At 55.2% G+C, this 16,266-nt stretch overlaps 1 protein-coding gene across 5 annotated transcripts; it reads right to left on the bottom strand.

The window, feature by feature from the left end:
• Nucleotides 1-1,333: 1,333 nt before the first annotated feature.
• TNNI1 (troponin I1, slow skeletal type) lies at nucleotides 1,334-15,731 on the bottom strand. Of its 5 annotated transcripts, XM_027609902.2 has the most exons (10): nucleotides 15,706-15,731; nucleotides 14,894-14,946; nucleotides 11,395-11,427; nucleotides 10,729-10,732; nucleotides 9,151-9,192; nucleotides 8,352-8,483; nucleotides 7,411-7,500; nucleotides 6,041-6,217; nucleotides 4,971-5,080; nucleotides 1,334-4,014 (listed from the first exon to the last, which is right to left on the bottom strand). In XM_027609902.2, the coding sequence occupies exons 3-9, from the start codon at nucleotides 11,403-11,405 to the stop codon at nucleotides 4,973-4,975; spliced, it is 564 nt and encodes a 187-aa protein (XP_027465703.1). In that variant the 5' UTR covers nucleotides 11,406-11,427; nucleotides 14,894-14,946; nucleotides 15,706-15,731; the 3' UTR covers nucleotides 1,334-4,014; nucleotides 4,971-4,972. The 5 variants fall into 5 exon arrangements, with proteins under 5 accessions (XP_027465703.1, XP_027465701.1, XP_027465704.1 ...); XM_027609900.2 differs by lacking the exons at nucleotides 14,894-14,946; nucleotides 15,706-15,731 and adding an exon at nucleotides 14,679-14,826; XM_027609903.2 differs by lacking the exons at nucleotides 14,894-14,946; nucleotides 15,706-15,731 and adding an exon at nucleotides 13,496-13,562.
• Nucleotides 15,732-16,266: the final 535 nt, after the last annotated feature.

Raw genomic sequence — 16,266 nt, 5'->3', positions numbered from 1 at the left:
GGTGGGCCACCTGCTCAAGTCACTGGACCTCTCTGCCTCTGGCTGGGATACCAAAGCTCTACCCACATCCAGTTTTTTCAGGAGATTGGGGGTCCAAGGACCTATGTTTGCATCCCAATTATCTCTGTGACCTTCAACAAGTCACTTTCCCTCTCTGGGCCTGCAGACATTGACCATAGTTCTCTGGTGCCAGGGCCCTGGGGCTATAGGGACTCACGCTGCTCAGCGTCAGGGGACCCACAGGCCAGTTTAGGATTGTGTCTTGGGAGTAAGGGGTTCCTTATTCCTCAGCTCCAATGAAGGAGCCTCGGCCGGCAAGCCTCGGGGATTTTTGAGGAGAGAACCCCGATGTGGTCAGGAGAGGACCTGCCATCTGCACGGGTCCCAGCAACCTGATCCAGTTTTCAGTAGCTTGATCACCCACCTGGAACGAAACTGCCCCCCTGGCTGCCCAGCCCAGATCCCTGCGGGGAGTCTGACTCACTTCGTGGGGGGCCTCTGGGGCTAATGTTTAACTCAGCTCCCTCCCTCCACAGGCCCTTTAGTTCCAGCAGCCCTGGACACTGCGCCTGCCCTGATCGCCCTGCTGGGGGTGGGCTCCAGACAGACAGGGGCCCAGCCTCCCGCCCCCCGATGGAGACAGGGACTTCATGGGGAGGGAGAAGCAGCCGCGGGCGTCCTGAGGGCTCTGGGACCGGCAGGGGTGGTAGCAGGGGGCATTCTGCCCTGGTCATTCCTACCAAGGTGGGAGAAGCACCAGGTCCATCTCCAGCTGCACAAGAGTTACTTGCCCAGCTTTGCCACAGGAATCCCAAGAAATCCTCCGTCCCTCCACCCCCAGTTCTGGCCCTGGTGTTGGAGGAAGACCTCTCCTTTGCTCAGTTGGGAGGCATTTGCATCTCATTTGAAGGTTTTCCCCTTCAGTGGGGATATTGGAATTCCTCAGGTGCATATGCAGGGCTCCTGACCCCCAGCTGTGTCCCTTCTGGAAAGTGGTTGGTTGGGCTCTCTGTGGCAGAGAACCTAGGTTGACCAAGGTTCCAATTGCCGGTGTGCGGCTATCAAACCCTACAACTCCAGGCGGGTTAATTCACCTCTCCCAGCCTCCAGGTCCTCATTCTGCAATCCAAGATAAGAGTATTGGAGTACCTGGGTGGCTCAGTCCGTTGAGTGGCTGACTCTTACTTTTGGCTCAGGTCATGCCTGATCTCAGGTCCTGGGATCGAGCCCCCTGCCCGCCCTCCCCCCCCAGTTGGGCTCTGCACTGAGCTAGGAGTCTCCCTGGGGATTATCTCTCTCTCTCTTTCCCCTTCTCCCCCTGCCCCTCCTCCTGCTCTCGCTCTCTCTCAAATAAATAAATACATCTTTAAAAAAAAAGAGTATCTACTTCTTAGCATTTTGTGAGAATGTAATGATATAATTCTGATAAAGCATTGAGCATCATTTTTATTATTACTAAAATAGTGACTAAGCCTATGGACTCTGACTGCCTGGGTCGAATCTCGGCCCCTCCATTCACTTGCTGTGTGACCATGGGAGGGCAGGCGTTAACTTCTCTGTGCCCCTTTCTCAGAGGGGCATTGTGAAGGTGAAATGTGAAGATGTGTAGAGTGGCGCCCGGCATATACTCAATGTGATGCAAGTGGGAGGTGTTTTTAGTGGGAGGCCCAGCTCCCAGCTCAGCTCCCCCTGTATCCGGTCTGGTGTTGGCCCTCCATGGTGAGAGAGAGTAGACTCATGGCTCTCCAGATACCATGCCTCCCTGTTCACAGCTACAACTCTACTAGCAGCCCCCTCCCAAAGGTTGCTCTTCCCCCCCAAGCAGCCCTGTGACAGAGCTCACCTCCTCCCTCACCCACTCAGTTCCCATGGTCTTCACTCTCAAGAAGCATTTTTGCCCCTTTGCCCTTGCTCCACCCTCCCAAGAGATGGATTGGTTCTAGCCCTGCTGGGAAGCAAGAGGGACCAGATGATGACCTCCAGAAAGCCTCCACACGGGCCGGGCCATGGCACTTTCCCACAGGGCCCTCGCCTTGGGTGTGTTGAGTTGGCCCCACGGGCACTCTGCACCCTGGTGTTTGTTTTGAGTCAGGCCTGGGGCTGGTCTCCGGCTTTTGTAGGGCAGGGTGGAGACCCCAGTCCGCCAGGGCCCCAGGCTAGTAGTCGACTGGCGGAACTGAGATTTGGCTCTGGAACTTGGGGCCAGGCTCTCTCAAAGGGCTGAGCAGAGACAGAGCAAGGAGACCATGCTTTGGACCCAGGCCAGCCGGGAGGAGCTCTGTGAGGCAGGGAAGGGTGGGTTTCTGTGGCTGCCCGGGCATGAAGCCCAACCCCATCCTCTGTGGCGCGGGCTGGCCCCATCAGGTTCTCCAGCTTTGTATGTGTGTATATGAGAGAGACTGGGTGTGTTTGTGCCTAAGGGTTTCTGTGTATGGTAGGAGTTGTTCTCTTTGCACACAACTGCCCTTCTGCCTACTGGGCTGTTTGTAGCAAGAACCCCGGGCAGAGACCTCCTCGCCTACCCCATCCCAAGTTGCTGGTCCCTGCAGGGGCTGACGGGCTGAGCAGCCCTGGCTGTTAGACCCTGCCCCAGAGAGTAGCTGGCACTGCCCTTTGTACCCAGCTTCTCGTATTTATGGCAAATAATACACTGGGAGCAGAGGGCAGAACAGGGAGTCACAGGGCGGGAGGAAGGGGGACTCCTCAGGCAGCTCAGCCTCTCTTGGGACCAGTGCTGAGGTGGTTAAAAGCCAAAGGGCCCCGGTTTTGTAGGCTTAGTTCAGGAGTCACCAGGACACTGCCCTGAAAAGCCAGGCTCTGCTCTTCCCAGAACTTTGGTCTCTGCTCCAGAGAAGCCACTCCCCTCGTATGTGGGAGGGCAGGGAGGGGGGCTGCCCCTCCCCATCCCACCCCAGCAGGCTCGCACCCCTCACCACGCTTTGGGTCCAGGTATCAGTGGGATGGAGGAAGAACCAGACCTAGAGGACGGATCACCGGCCGGCCCACCTCGAGGACAGTGGATCTGGAGGATGTGACCTGGAGGATATGACCAGTCCAGGAGTGTGAAGAGAAAATGACTGGGAGGAGGGTGCATGAGGGTGGAGAGAGCAGGGGATCAGGACGGGAGAGCCCCCGGGGCTGCGATGGGGAAAGGAGCCACCTAGTGGCAAGACACAGAACTGCAAGGTGTCCCTCCCGGCTGGGCCGGGGTGCGGATTAACTCCCGCCCTGTGCCTGTAGGACCAGGTGAGGGCCTGAAAGCACCCTGACGTCTCAGTCCAGAATAGTCAGGAACATCCAGCAGCTGCCAGGGAGAGGTGATCCAGGTTTGCAGAGAAAGGGAACTGTGAAATCAAGCGGGACAAGGGGCTCGAATGGAGAGGCCCATCTTGATGGCTGGAGTCCTTAGGAGGGGCTGGGACTATTGCAGAGGTTAGGGCTTCGGTAATCTGAGCATCCTGGGTGGTGACGGGGTGCGGTGTGATGCCACTGGGACTGAGCAGAATGGGTCCCCGAGGGGCCTTAGCAGACAGCTGCCAATTCCTTAGACCTCCATTCCAACTCTGAGCTCCTGCCTGGAGCCCAGCACATCCATCTCTCTAGACTCCCTGCTTCTTCTGAGCACTCACAGCCAGAGCTACAGAAATGACCAGGACCCTGGTTTTTAATGGAGAAGCTGTGATACCTGGGGGCACTCTACATGTCACAGAAGCAGTGGAGGGATGTGGCAAGGGGCCAGAGGGAAGGTGCTCTCACACCTCTTCCTCCTCAGCTTGGCTACACCCTGGCTGGCCGGGGTCTCCACCCTGCCAGGATGAAGTCTTCAGACACTGCTGTTTGTCCTCTTGGGTGTCTGTTTAATCCCAGTTCCAGAGGAGAGCACTCAGGCTGGAGGGGAGAGTGGAAACAGGATGGGAGGCTCCAGAAAGGCAGGGTAGGATGCAGAGAGGTAGGTGAGCCAGGTCGGAGAGAGGAGCGCAAGCGGAAGCCCAGAGCACAGCGCAGCAAGCCGGCCTGTAGGGACAAAGAGGCAGAAGCCATCTTACTGATTTCCCCGTGGGACATACAGTTCTGGGACTTCTCACCCCTGGCACCCACCCCCCCCATCCCGGCTGGACCATCATCCAGAGGGGCTCCTATGAAGCCTCAGCCTCTCAGCCCAGGGCCCAGGTTCCCTCCCCTCCCCTTTCGGAACCCCTGCCACGGCTCTCCACACTGTGGCTCCTCCACCACGGCTGGTTAAGTCCCGCCTCAGCCTTAAAACGCGCCCTTCTCCTGTATCTCCTCCTGTATCTCCTTGCCCATCTCCTCTTTGGAGAGCTCAGGCCTCCGGAAAGCCTCCTGTGCCAGGGTTGTGCGCCAGACCTCTGCCCTGTTGCACAGCACCTCAGCACTCCCGTGGGGCTTTTATGCAGCCTCACTTTGCTGCTTTCTCCAGCAATTTCCTCAGAGAGGGGGTGGTCTTGTCTTCTCTGAATGGAAGCCCCTGGGACCAGGAACTCTGAGTTTGGGGTACTTTACCAGGAGGTGTTTTTAAAAGCTTAGACTTTGAGAGAGTCAGAGCGAGAGGGCTTCGGGGATCATCCAACCCAGTGGCTCTCAAGGTCTTACAGGAGAATCACCCAGAGGGCTGTCCCTGCCCGCCCCCCCACCCCAGTTGCCTATTCAACGGCTCACAGGTGAAGCCAGATCATTTGCTGGTAGAACTGATACTCCTGGACCGAGGACCACACTTGGACAACACTGATCTGATACAACCTCCGGTTTTATAGACGAGGGGAACAAAAACTGTCCCAAAGCAGAAATGATGCACCCAAGGTCTCCAGGGGCTGGAGCCAGGACCGAACTGACCAGAGGTGACCCCCATCAATGCACCACACTGGGCCCGACCCACCAGCCATCGTCCTGGAGCCCCTATTATCTGTTAGATTCTGGTAGGCCCCAGAAGAAGGGAGCTGGTCTCTAGGTACCTCTACTGTGAGGTCGGAGACTTGGCGGCATCAAACATCTTCTTCCGGCCTTCCATCCCAGACATGGCCTCCACATTCTTCCTCCAGTCACCCACCTCCACCGGCCGTTCCTATTGGGGGGGGGGGGGCGTGCACACACACACACACACACACACACACACACACACACACACACACGTCAGAGACCGAGCAGGCTGGAGGGAAGCTGGGGGCCCTCCAGGCACAAGAGAAACTAGGTGAGGGGAAAGTCAGCCTCTTCGAAAAAAGGAAATCCCAACACCCCTGCCCAACTGGGGAGGCCCAAGGACACATTTGGGGTAGACACAGGACAAGCTAAGGCTCCACTAGAAGAAGGAAGCTGTGTCAGCTGGGAGTTCTGGATGATCGCAGCGGGATGCCGGGGTCAGTTCCCACCCCAGTGAACCACAGCCCAGCCTTGCCTCCAGACCCACACCAACCTCCTGGTCTGGTGCTCAAGGCCACCTCTTCTAAGAAGACTTCCTCCTCCCTAAACTGGCTCATTTTCCATTTTACCAGCATACTACCTGCCATCTCTTCTCTTTATGAAGTTCTTTGGGCCAGAGACCATGTCTTTCATTCATGTTCCTTCTAGAGCCCATCCATTCTGAGCACATATATTGAGTTCAATCAGCTTTGAATGATTTGTTGCTGAATGAGTGATTGAACTCAGTTCTCTAATGTCTGTGCTCATGTGTTCTATGACCACAATGACCTGCTGTCTTTTTTTCCCCAGTAGTGACAGAAGGCACTATCTCCCTGGTCACCCCAACTCTACATTCTCTTCACACCGGGTGCAGTTTCTACTTTATTGCTTGGTTTGGCTTCGTCTAGGTCCCGGTTTCCTTCTCAGATTGAGAGCAGCCTGAGGGAAGGGAGCAAGTCTTTCTCCCAAAACAGAATCACAAGACTTCATCACTGGTCTCCCAGAGGGTTCTAGAATGTTCTAGCAGTCTGTCTGGCCTCCAACAGGAGCTCCTGCCTGAGGCTATGTGACAGAGTGACAGGTGATAGGACAGGGGGTGAAAGGTTCTGAGAAGAGGGGTTCTCACCTTCTCTGTGTCTTCCTTCTTCACTGACTTCAGGTTGGCCCGCAGATCCATAGACACCTTGTGCTTGGAGCCCAGTAGAGCCCGGAGCATGGCGTCAGCTGAGACCCGGACCCGACGCAGTGGTGGACGCTTGAATTTCCCACGGAGGTCCAGCACCTTCAGCTTCAGGTCCTTAATCTGCAGGTGAGAAGGAGCAGGGGTTCACGGGAGAGGGAGCACCCCCAGAGCACCCTTCTTGAGGATCTCAGACTTCTAGGGTTCCAGCCAGAGCTACACCCCACATTCTCCAGCTTCCAGGCCAGACCCTCTGGGACACTCAGACGCCCCCCCCATCACTTTCAGAATAGCCACAACGTGCTTGTTGATAAACAAATGAATGAGTAAATGGACAGATAAAGCCCATTAGCCATCTCTGTCATGGTTATGTGAATAGATGGGGCAGCCCCACCAAACTCAGCACAAGTCTGGTTTGAAAGCCCTCTTTGGAGTGTGGGGCTGCTTCCTCCTATTCCTGGGGCCCCATTCCTGCTTCTAACTAGTCCCTCCCGGTGAGCCTTCAAAGCAGTTCATTGAGAGCATAGCCTAAGTCCAGTGGGGGGGATGAAGTTTCTAGGGTGCTATCTCTGGAGGGAATTCTGGGGAGATTTGTGATGTCACAAATCATCATTCCTGCTGGGGAGAAATGGGAAGGAACAGAGTGGTCTCTGATCCCGTGCCCTCCCCTCCTCCCTGCTTGAACAAGCACTCAGGAGCAGCCCACGAGATCAGCAGGGGTTCTGCCCTCCGTGTTCTGCCCCACCACATGGGAGCAGGGTCAGCACGGAGCTCCCGCTCCCACACCCCTCGCCGAGGGAGCGCTGAGCACTGCAGTGGGGGGCAGCGACCAGCCCTGCTCCCATAACCACCACTGTGTGACCTGGACCAAATTTCTCAGCCTCTCTGAACCTCAGCGTCCTCCTTTGTAAGGTGCAGATAATAGCACCTCCTTTATCCACACGCGTGTAGGGAGGATCAAAGGATGCAATGCACATGAAAGCCATTCACAAAGGGAAGATATTATTAACTAGCATGTGACTGTTTGTGTGGGTGAACAAAGAGGTGAAGAGCCCCTGTGGCAGGTTGGGAGGAAGTTTGTGCTTTTCATCTGTGTGATTATCCTCTCTCTGCCCATCTCCAGCCCTATGGGGCTGGAGTGGAGGGACCAGAGCTCCCCAAGTGGCCACTTGCCAAACCCTGCAGAAGGAGGGGGACCTAGTCCGCAGCTGCAGCACCAGTGCCCACGTCCCGCCGCCAGCCTCCCCCGACCCCCCGCATCGCCCCACCATGCACCCAGCCTCTGCTAGCTGTGCCCTCCCCTCCTGCAAGCTCACCTCCCTGGTGTTGTGGAGGCATTTGGCCTCAATGTCATATCTCTCCTCATCCACCACCTCCACCTTGGCGTGCAGGTCCCGGCACAGGTCCTGGGGGAAGCAAGGTTAATCAGGCAGGAACAGCAAAGAGGGGAGAGGAGTCATCTGGACCGCAGCCTCCCTTTCCCGCCTCCTTGCCCAGTGCCTTTGCAAAACCTGCATTCTGGAAAGGGGCTGATATGCCCCTTCTCTCTGAGGTTCATGGGCTGCTGATAGCTCCCTGCATAAGCCCTTTGTTTTCCTTTCGGAATGTCACCGTTTTCTTTAAAAGGTTTTCTTACAATAAAAATAATATAAGCGAATTGTAGAAAATGTGAAAGCTAGGTATTAAACAAAAAGAATAAACTACAAATAACAAGTGATGCCACCAGTGGGAGGTGACCCCTGGTGACATTTTGGTGTATTTCTTTCCAGTCTCTTTTCTCTGCAGTCGCTGGCATTTAAACAGTTATCAGGGGGCACCCGGGTGGTTCAGTCGTTTAGCATCTGCCTTCGGGTCAGGTCATGATCCCGGGGTCCTGGGATCGAGCCCCACATCGGGCTCCCTGCTCAGCGGGAAGTCTGCTTCTCCCTCTCCCACTCCCCCTGCTTGTGTTCCCTCTCTCGCTGTGTCTCTCTGTCAAATAAATAAGTAAAATCTTTTTTAAAAAAATAAATAAAATAAACAGTTATCAGTGTCTTTCAAACATTAAAAACCTATTTGTAGGGGAAGGACAGACAGGTCCTGAGGCTCCCTCCCTGCACTTGTGAAATGGAATCTACCAGCACCACCTCCCAGGGGCCTATGCGGTGACATGGGACTGTGTAAGGGAAGAGCCCCTTGTAAAGGAACAGAGCCCGGAGCTCCGCTGTTAGTGCAGGCTCCTGCCACCCAGGCCCTGGGGTCAGCCCCGCAGACTCACCTGCAGGGCACTGAGGGACAGGCCTCGGGTCTGCAGCGTGGGGATGCGCTCGGTCAAGTAGCGTGCCTTCTCTGCCTCCCGTTCCTCATGCTCCTGCTCCCAGCACTCCTTGGCCTTGGCCAGCATCAGGCTCTGGACAGGACAGAGCCTGCTGAGCCAGGGGCCCAGGGCTCTTGTGTTCCCCACCCAGCATCAGGGCACGAGGGGAGGAGGACCCCAGGCTGGAACCGGCTCTTGCCTCTGGCTCTACAAGCAACGCGCCCTCTCGTACTGGCCAGCACCCCGACCAGGCACCCCTGGGAGCGTGTGGATGAGCCGGTCCCGAGGCCTGCAGATGTGTGTGCTGCCTACAGCCGGGGCCAGGGAAGAACACACACTGAGCCACCACACACAGCATCTCTCGGACCCTGGAGCTGTTTTCCCTCACAGTCTTCCTTGTACCCACTTCTGGCGTGTTTTGGCCCACAGAGCTCCAAAGAGAGAAACTCTGGCCAAAATAAAGCAAGGCCCTCTGGCTGCCACCAGTGGTTTACCACCCTGAAGCTGGTCACTGCCTCCCCTCAAGAACCCGGGCAGGAGCCAGGTCTCCCTAGTTTCAGGTTTCCACTCACTGACCACCTGGCTCCAGGCAATTGCCGGCCTCCCTCCTCATCATCCTCACTTTGTCTTCTCCTCATTATCCTCACTTTGGCCTCCTTCGTCTTCACCCTCCCCTGACCCTCCACACCCCTGCACAGTCTGTACCACATCCCCTCTGTCTCCCACTGGATGTCCCCCCAGAGCCAGCACAAAGCTTCACCTTCAGCAAGAGTTTGCGGGAGGCCGTGATCTTGGGCTTTCTCTGAGGGTGAGAAGGGGAGAGGCAGGTGGTGAGATAGAGGCGGCCAAACTGGAAAAATCCGGTCTAGGCCGGCGTGCGTGCCCACCAGGTTCACCATGATTACCCAGGCTCCTCGCCATAGGGTCCCTTAAAAGGCCCCTCATCTTTGTGATTTAACCCCTCAAATTCAAGGAATGCTGTAGTCAGCAACCTTGACCCTGACCTAGAGGCTGAAGCCCTCACTTTCAATCCTGGTTCTAGTGCTGGTGGGATCCTGTGTGGGTCATGTGACCTCTATGGGCACCTCCGGGTCATGTGACCTCTATGGGCACCTCCGGGTCATGTGACCTCACCTATAAATAAGGATGCTGAGACCCACCTTCCTCAGTTCACAGAATTATTACAGACAGAATGACATCATGGACGTGCAAATCCTCCAAAAAGCATGAAACAGATGTACCTGCTTAGCACTCTGGATAGTAAGGTACCAATACCTTGATGTTCTGTTGTGTCCAGAAACAAGCTGTGAATTTCATACATCAAGAAGTGTATCTTTTTAGACATCACAACTTTTTTTAATGTCAACACCATCCATATTAATCTTTCTCAGGTATAAAAACATTGTTTTCTCTTCTTATTAAAAATACTTGATATATTCTTGCCAACTAGGTATGTTCTAACAAGTCTTAGCTTGCGGCAGCATCCCCCCCACTCCAGGGGAGGTGACAGTAAGGAGCGCTGTTCAACCTCTAACTAATGAGGCTGTGAGGCCTTCTGAGCACTTGTATCTCTTCTTGACCATAGGTTGTCGATTCCGGTTGCTGCCAGAGAGCAGCTATCTACTGGTGCTGTGCTGTGTGCTGGGAGAGCAGAAGTGAGCAGGCTTTAAGGGAGAAAATGGGCTTCATATTTTATGGATGGAACGTGTGACTTCTAATCTGACTGTTCAGCATGGTTTGTCTGTCCTTTCCTCTCCTAAAGCGAGGGCTGGGCTACATTTCAGGTTAGCGTGCCTGTGGGAGAAATGGCCTGTTGCTATGGTCATTACCACTCACGGTTTACACCCTGTTGTGTACCCATGGCAAATGTTTCTTTGCAATGTTGTTTCCCCACCACCTGGTGAGCTTCTAGGCCATCTCGTCTGACCATCGATCAGTGGCAGCTCACTTTAATATGAGCCTCAGCAAAACTGAGAAATTCATATAGCTATTGAAAAATGGTGTATGCGATTCTGAGAATCTCCGCACCAAATGTCCCCTCCATCGGTGCTGTTAATTCCCACCATTGTCAGTTCAGAGCCCGATCCCTGCAGTTTCCAACCCTGCACTGGATACAGGCTGTGTTCTCAGTACTGTTTCAGGGTCAGAGTTATCTAAAACCTGAGGGGATTTGTAAGGACACCTCTTTGCTCCTCTCTCAATGTTTGGTCATTGGGAAGGGGTAGAATAACCCAATGATGATCCCTTGTTACTGGACTGACTCTGCAAAAAAACAGGATGGTCCCTCAGGGCTAGTCAAGTGAGCAAGAATGGGTGAAATACCCCACATCCCACTTACCTCGCTTCAGGCATCCACCACAGGAAAGACAAGAGGAGAGAGCAAAAGACAAAGTGTGAACAATTCATATGACATATGCAACAGCGGGACCATGTGGATGAGCCCGGGCAGGGGCGGTGTGGTGACAACCACACACCAGAAGGACATCAGGCATTAGGCAGGGGGACCAGCTCAAGGGTTCCAGCAGAACAGAATAAAACTCCAGTGGCCCTCTGGGCTATTGGAGGTTCTTGCTGGGAGATGCTAGCCATTGTAAGTTGGGGAAGAGTGCTGGAGATTCCAGGAAGCCTCAACATAGGGTTCCAGCATGGGAAAGCTCCCGTCCCTGGCCTTGTGGGCAAGTTCCCAAAGCTTTGTTCATCTGTTGGGTCAAAGTAGAACCATGGCCTGGCACACGCAATTCATCTGGCCTGCGCAGAGAAAAACTCTGTAAGAGGCCACAAAGGTCTTCCCCAGGCAGCCTGGAGCATGGGTTCTGCTCAAAGACTAGGAGGACACGTGGTGGCACAGGGGACCTAGGTACTCAGGATTGTTCCTTCTGTTAAAATCTGTTCTCCTGGGAAGTTGCTTCAGGGCTTGGACAGATGGTGCCTCCCCTACGGGGTTGAAATCTGCAGCAAAGGGCCTGGCTTCCTCCAAGCCCGAGATAGGGATGGGGCTACTCACACTTCAGGCATGGTGGTGGTCGGGGGGCAGCACCTGGAGGTACAAAGCAAGCATCAATGTGGAAAAGCTGTAACTCCTGCCTCCCAACCCTGCTGGGCCCTGGGACTGTGTCAGCCACCCAGCCTGGGAGAGCCAGACAACAGGAAGAAGAAATCAGACAGAATGGATTCCAACAGGTCGGGAAGGGATAAATATTTGTGCATTGATACTCTCTTTTTTTCATTTATTCACTCATTCATTCATTCACTCATTCGCTCACAAGAGAGAAATCTTAGAAAAGCAAAGAAACAATATAAGAACTGTTAAGTGGCTCTATTGGACAGGTATGTAGGGTGGGGATCTGCAAACTACAGGCCCCAGGCCAAATCTTCCCCTGCCCCCCCCACCCCCCCCCCCGCCTTTTGTTGCTTAAAGCGTTGTAAAATAAGGAATATGCAACAGAACGTTATATGACCTGCAAAGCCTAAAACATTTACTATCAAGCCCTTTCCAGCAAAGTTTGCCAACCCTCATGGGGAACAGAATGGAATCCATAGAAATCTATTTGAAAAAGTGAGGTCATGGGGCCCTCCACAACATGCTGAGTTTAGAGTCTCTCCTGTGGACAAGGGTGAAGTTCTCAGAGAGAGGAAAATCTGAAAGCGGAGTGGCACAGAGCAAAGATGAAACGCAGGTAACTGCCATATGGCACAACTCCAGGGGGCGCTATTCCCATGCGAGGTCATGTCTTTGTGCCAGGGGTGCCGTTCACACAGACGGCAGTGTGAGGGGCAGCCCTGGGGTGGAGCAGGGAGGAGGCCCTGCACGGAGGGGCTTAAGCCAGCAGGTAAGGCAAATCCTGCCTTCTACTCTCATCTTCATCCTGACCCTCTCCAGGCCAGTTTTCTTCTCTGCAAAAATCGAGGTGAGATAAATTGTCGTCCACTTAAAAAAGCTCTTAAACCCTTTGTTCAAACCAAATTTTACTTGGAAGCAAAACAAATTCAAGCAATCCGAGCAAACGGCACAGGCTGAAGGGGGTACGTAGAAGCCCGTGGCCCTCTGTGAGGACCCCGGGCTGTGGAGCACAGTTTGAAGTCCCCTGACTGGGTTGTCCTGGGGCTCCCCCTAAGTCCCGACAGCTGGGGGACCCAGGCCAAGAAGGGGGTCCTTGAGGCGGCACAGGGGGATACTCCAAAGCCAGACCCAACTCACCATCTTGCCTGGGCCTGGACAAAGAGCATTCTAATAGAGGGTGGGGATTGTGCAAAAGCCCAGGGGAAGAAGGACAAGTCTGGTGGGGGCAAGCGTGCGAGGCAGGACGGGAATCCGGAGCTGGGCTGTGGGTATGTCGGTGGGAGTGGGGGGCATGGAGCACAGGATCAGGAGCTTGAATTTGGCCCAGGAACCTGGTTTGGTACAGGGGAGGGCAAAATCTAAAGGACGATTGTAAAGTGGCTACCAGCCATTTCATTCCAGAGCCACCTCCTGCCTCTGCCTTAATTCTCTCCTTTCCCTGTGCGCCCGTGGAGCCTCCTCCCCCAGCCCATGAGTGGGGCTCAGCCACCTGACCTGAATCTCCCCCCACTGTCAGAAAGCCCTCTGGGCCTCCCACCTCTGCCTCTGCCACCTAGGGAGGGTGAGGCCTGGGGCAGAGGAGGGGGAAAGGGAGTGTGACCCCAGAGTCTCAGCTGTCACCCCGGGGCGCAGTGGGAGAGGTAGGATCCAATCCATAAATTCCCCAGATATTTGGCTGAAATTAGATTTTATCACCAGCTGTTTATTCTGAGGGCTCCACTCCTCGGAAGACTAGCAAGGCAATCCAAAGAGAAACACTAGCTGGTGAAGAAACACCTCCAGGTCCGTCTGTCTGTCATCACTGCCTGGCCATAACGCCAGTCCCCAGGGGGCAGCAGGTCTCAGCTGAGTGGGGATGTGCCTCACCCTTGGTGGGCATTTGGCCATGGTCACGCCTCCCTGAGAGAGCCCACTGTCACCAGCATGGGGCCCTACTGGCCCAGGCCAGGTTCAGCCTCATGCCAAGCTGCAGGGCCTGCCCCCCAGCTTGCCCCCCTGACAAATGCCAGGCCCAGGGGTCCCCAGCCTGTGCTCTGATACCCACCAGATGGGACCCCTTGACAGGTCCTGTGGAAGACAAGCAGAAACCTGATAAGAAGTCAGGATGCAGATAGCAGCAAATGTGAGGTTGGAGGGCAGGCATTCCATCTCCCCACAAGTAGCAAGTGAGGAGATAATTAGAAAATCCACCCCTGGAGGGAGGGAGTGAAGGATGGCCAGGGGTTGACTCAGAGCTAGGCTTTCTTTTCCCTGAGGCCCCGCAGGGTGGACCAGGAATATCAACTAGACTAGGAGACTGAGGCTGAGCATATGAGCGTGTGTGTATAATTGAGTGTGTGTGTGTGTGTGTGTGTCTGTCTGTCTGTCTATAGGGACAGGAACTGATCTTTTTGCACACCTGATAATCAGGGACACAAATTTCTGGTTAGGCTCATGTTCTTCCCTCTGCTCCCCACTCCCTGACCTTGGACCCCCAGTTCAAGGGCATCCCAGTCCTCTTTGATCATTAGAAAGCATTGTACTCTTACACCCCCCACACCCCCATCTTGAGCTCTTAGCAGGAAAGCCTAACCTCAGAACCACTGTGGGACAATCTCCCAAACCCAGTGTCTGGTGCTGCCTTTAGCCCCCACCCCACCCCCAGCCACGGCTCCCAATATAGAAGATCCCCTCTGTTTTGCATTCAGAGACTCTCGTGCCCCAACACCAAATGCTGTCACCGTCAGCCTTCCCTCTAGGGGCCCCCCACCAACTACTTTCTACTCCTCAGAGCCAGGAGCGGGGGACAGCAGGGTTGGCAGTCTGCTCTCACCCGCTCTCGCCCAGCTATACAGATGGGCGTGCAAGGGGAGCCAAGCACGTCCCTCAGAGACCAAGAACAAAGAGGCAAGATGGTTTCCTCAGTCCGCAGGGGCTGGGGTCTGGTCTATTAGCCTCCCCCCAAGTCCCACACACCAGAGCACCTTCTTTGTCCTCTGCTACAGCCACCGCCCACTTTAATTGCCCGCCAGGCTCTTCCTAAACTTCCAAATGTAGCTTCCCCGCCCCCACTCTCTGATTCCCAATGCCCCCCCGCCCTTCCTCTAGGCGCCCTCTCCCACCGGGACCTGCTGGGTAGCCTGGTGTATAACACAATCCACCAGGCTCTACCCCGGGGCCCCTTGAGCAGCCCGGTGGGAAATTCTGCTCCTGGTTCTTAGCCTGAAAATGGGCAGTGGGGATTTTACCTCCAATAACAGTTTTGCAGGAGAGAGGTCATTCCACAGGATAAAACACTGTGGGAGCATCTTAGGACTGTTCCCTCAGCCAACCCAAAGGCACAGGCCATGGATGATACAGGTTTGCTTCCATCTCCACGCCCTGGTGGTCTCCTCTAACTCAAGCCCCAGTTTCTCTCTCAGGGCTCGACCTAGATCCAAAGTTCTGGGCTGCAGACACTTACCTCGTTCAGGCTCTGTGAGCTGGGCTGGCCTGTGTCTCGCTGTGGACCGCAGACTGTGAGGGGCAGGCAGAGGGGAGGCTATGAAAACTATGGGCCACAGCAACTGGCCAGTAAAAATAGAACAGACCTGCTGCCTCTCCTCCCACCCCCTCCCACCCCCCCCACCCCCACACACGAGAGCAGACACACGCTGCGGAACACATGGCAGGCACGCCCTGAAGACACGTGTGTCCAGGCTCAGGGGGACACACAGATCCTGTGCACACAGAGGCCACCGACTGAGTCAAACCAGCACCCACCTAGGGGGTCGCAAGCCAAAGAAGGGAGAGAATGAGCAGCCAGACCAGATGAGGCACTGAGCAGCGATGGGCCCAGGGCAGAGCCCAGGGCTCTGGTGGGGGGCTCCGGGAGGCCTGGGGGGCCCAGCAGGGGCTGGGGGCAGGGGAACTGTCTCTCGGACCTATATCTCTCACAAGGAAATGTGGAAATCAGACCCCTGAGCCCATGTTCCAAAAGCCTAAGCGGGCTAGAGACTGGATCTGGGGGCTCTCGTGTGGCTCTGGTACACGTGCCCTAGGAGGATACCTGCGCTTGGGGGTGACATCAACAGCGCTGCAGACCAACTCCAGGGAGTGCTCCTGGGGCCGAGCTGAGGTGGTGGTAGCTGTAGCATCCACCTTTATGCTCAGGGAAGTCTGAGGGTCTGTGGACACTCTGTACCCCCCTCCAAGTAGGTTTCCGGGAATCTAGGTTTCCCGGGTTCCAAATGGCACCCCACATCCCATGCCTGGAACTCAGTGAGACTAACTCACCTTCTCCCCTGCCCTACCCTCTGTCTCCAGCCAGAATCCAGGGGGCTGGTGCCGTGAAGGCTGCACCTGTTTACTGGGTATTTTTAGGACAGTTGATGAACACATAATACCCACCCAATAGTCAGAGAAAGACAATGCCTGCTATGTTAATCCTGTGGCTATTATCGTTGGTCATCTCCTGGGCCAGGATCCCAGGCTGAGACAGGACAAGCGGGATACTGAGCCCCCTTGGAGGCCTGCCAGAGGCCTCACAAGCAGCAGGAGGTTAGGGAGCTCTACCACGCTGCCTGTTTGGTGGGGGTGAGAGCTGGTAGACAGGGGTGTCCTAAGGAGACACACCCACAGTGCCTACAGAGGGGTCAAAGACCCTGCCCGCTGGACACTGCCATTCTGGTGCCCAGCAGAGGCTGCTCTAATTCGGTTCTGTTCAGGTCAGTTTGGGAACGCCCCCATGCTGGAAGGCTGCCAGGGAGAAGGGACGGGGCCAGGGAAGTTGTAGGGCTTGGAGGCATAGGATTCTGGGTGGAAGGGCTGGGATGGACAGTAAGGACAGGCATCCAC

Source organism: Zalophus californianus, chromosome 10 (assembly GCF_009762305.2).
Source record: "Zalophus californianus isolate mZalCal1 chromosome 10, mZalCal1.pri.v2, whole genome shotgun sequence".
NCBI classification, from domain to species: domain Eukaryota; kingdom Metazoa; phylum Chordata; class Mammalia; order Carnivora; family Otariidae; genus Zalophus; species Zalophus californianus.
This window is presented reverse-complemented; position numbering and strand designations above follow the sequence as displayed.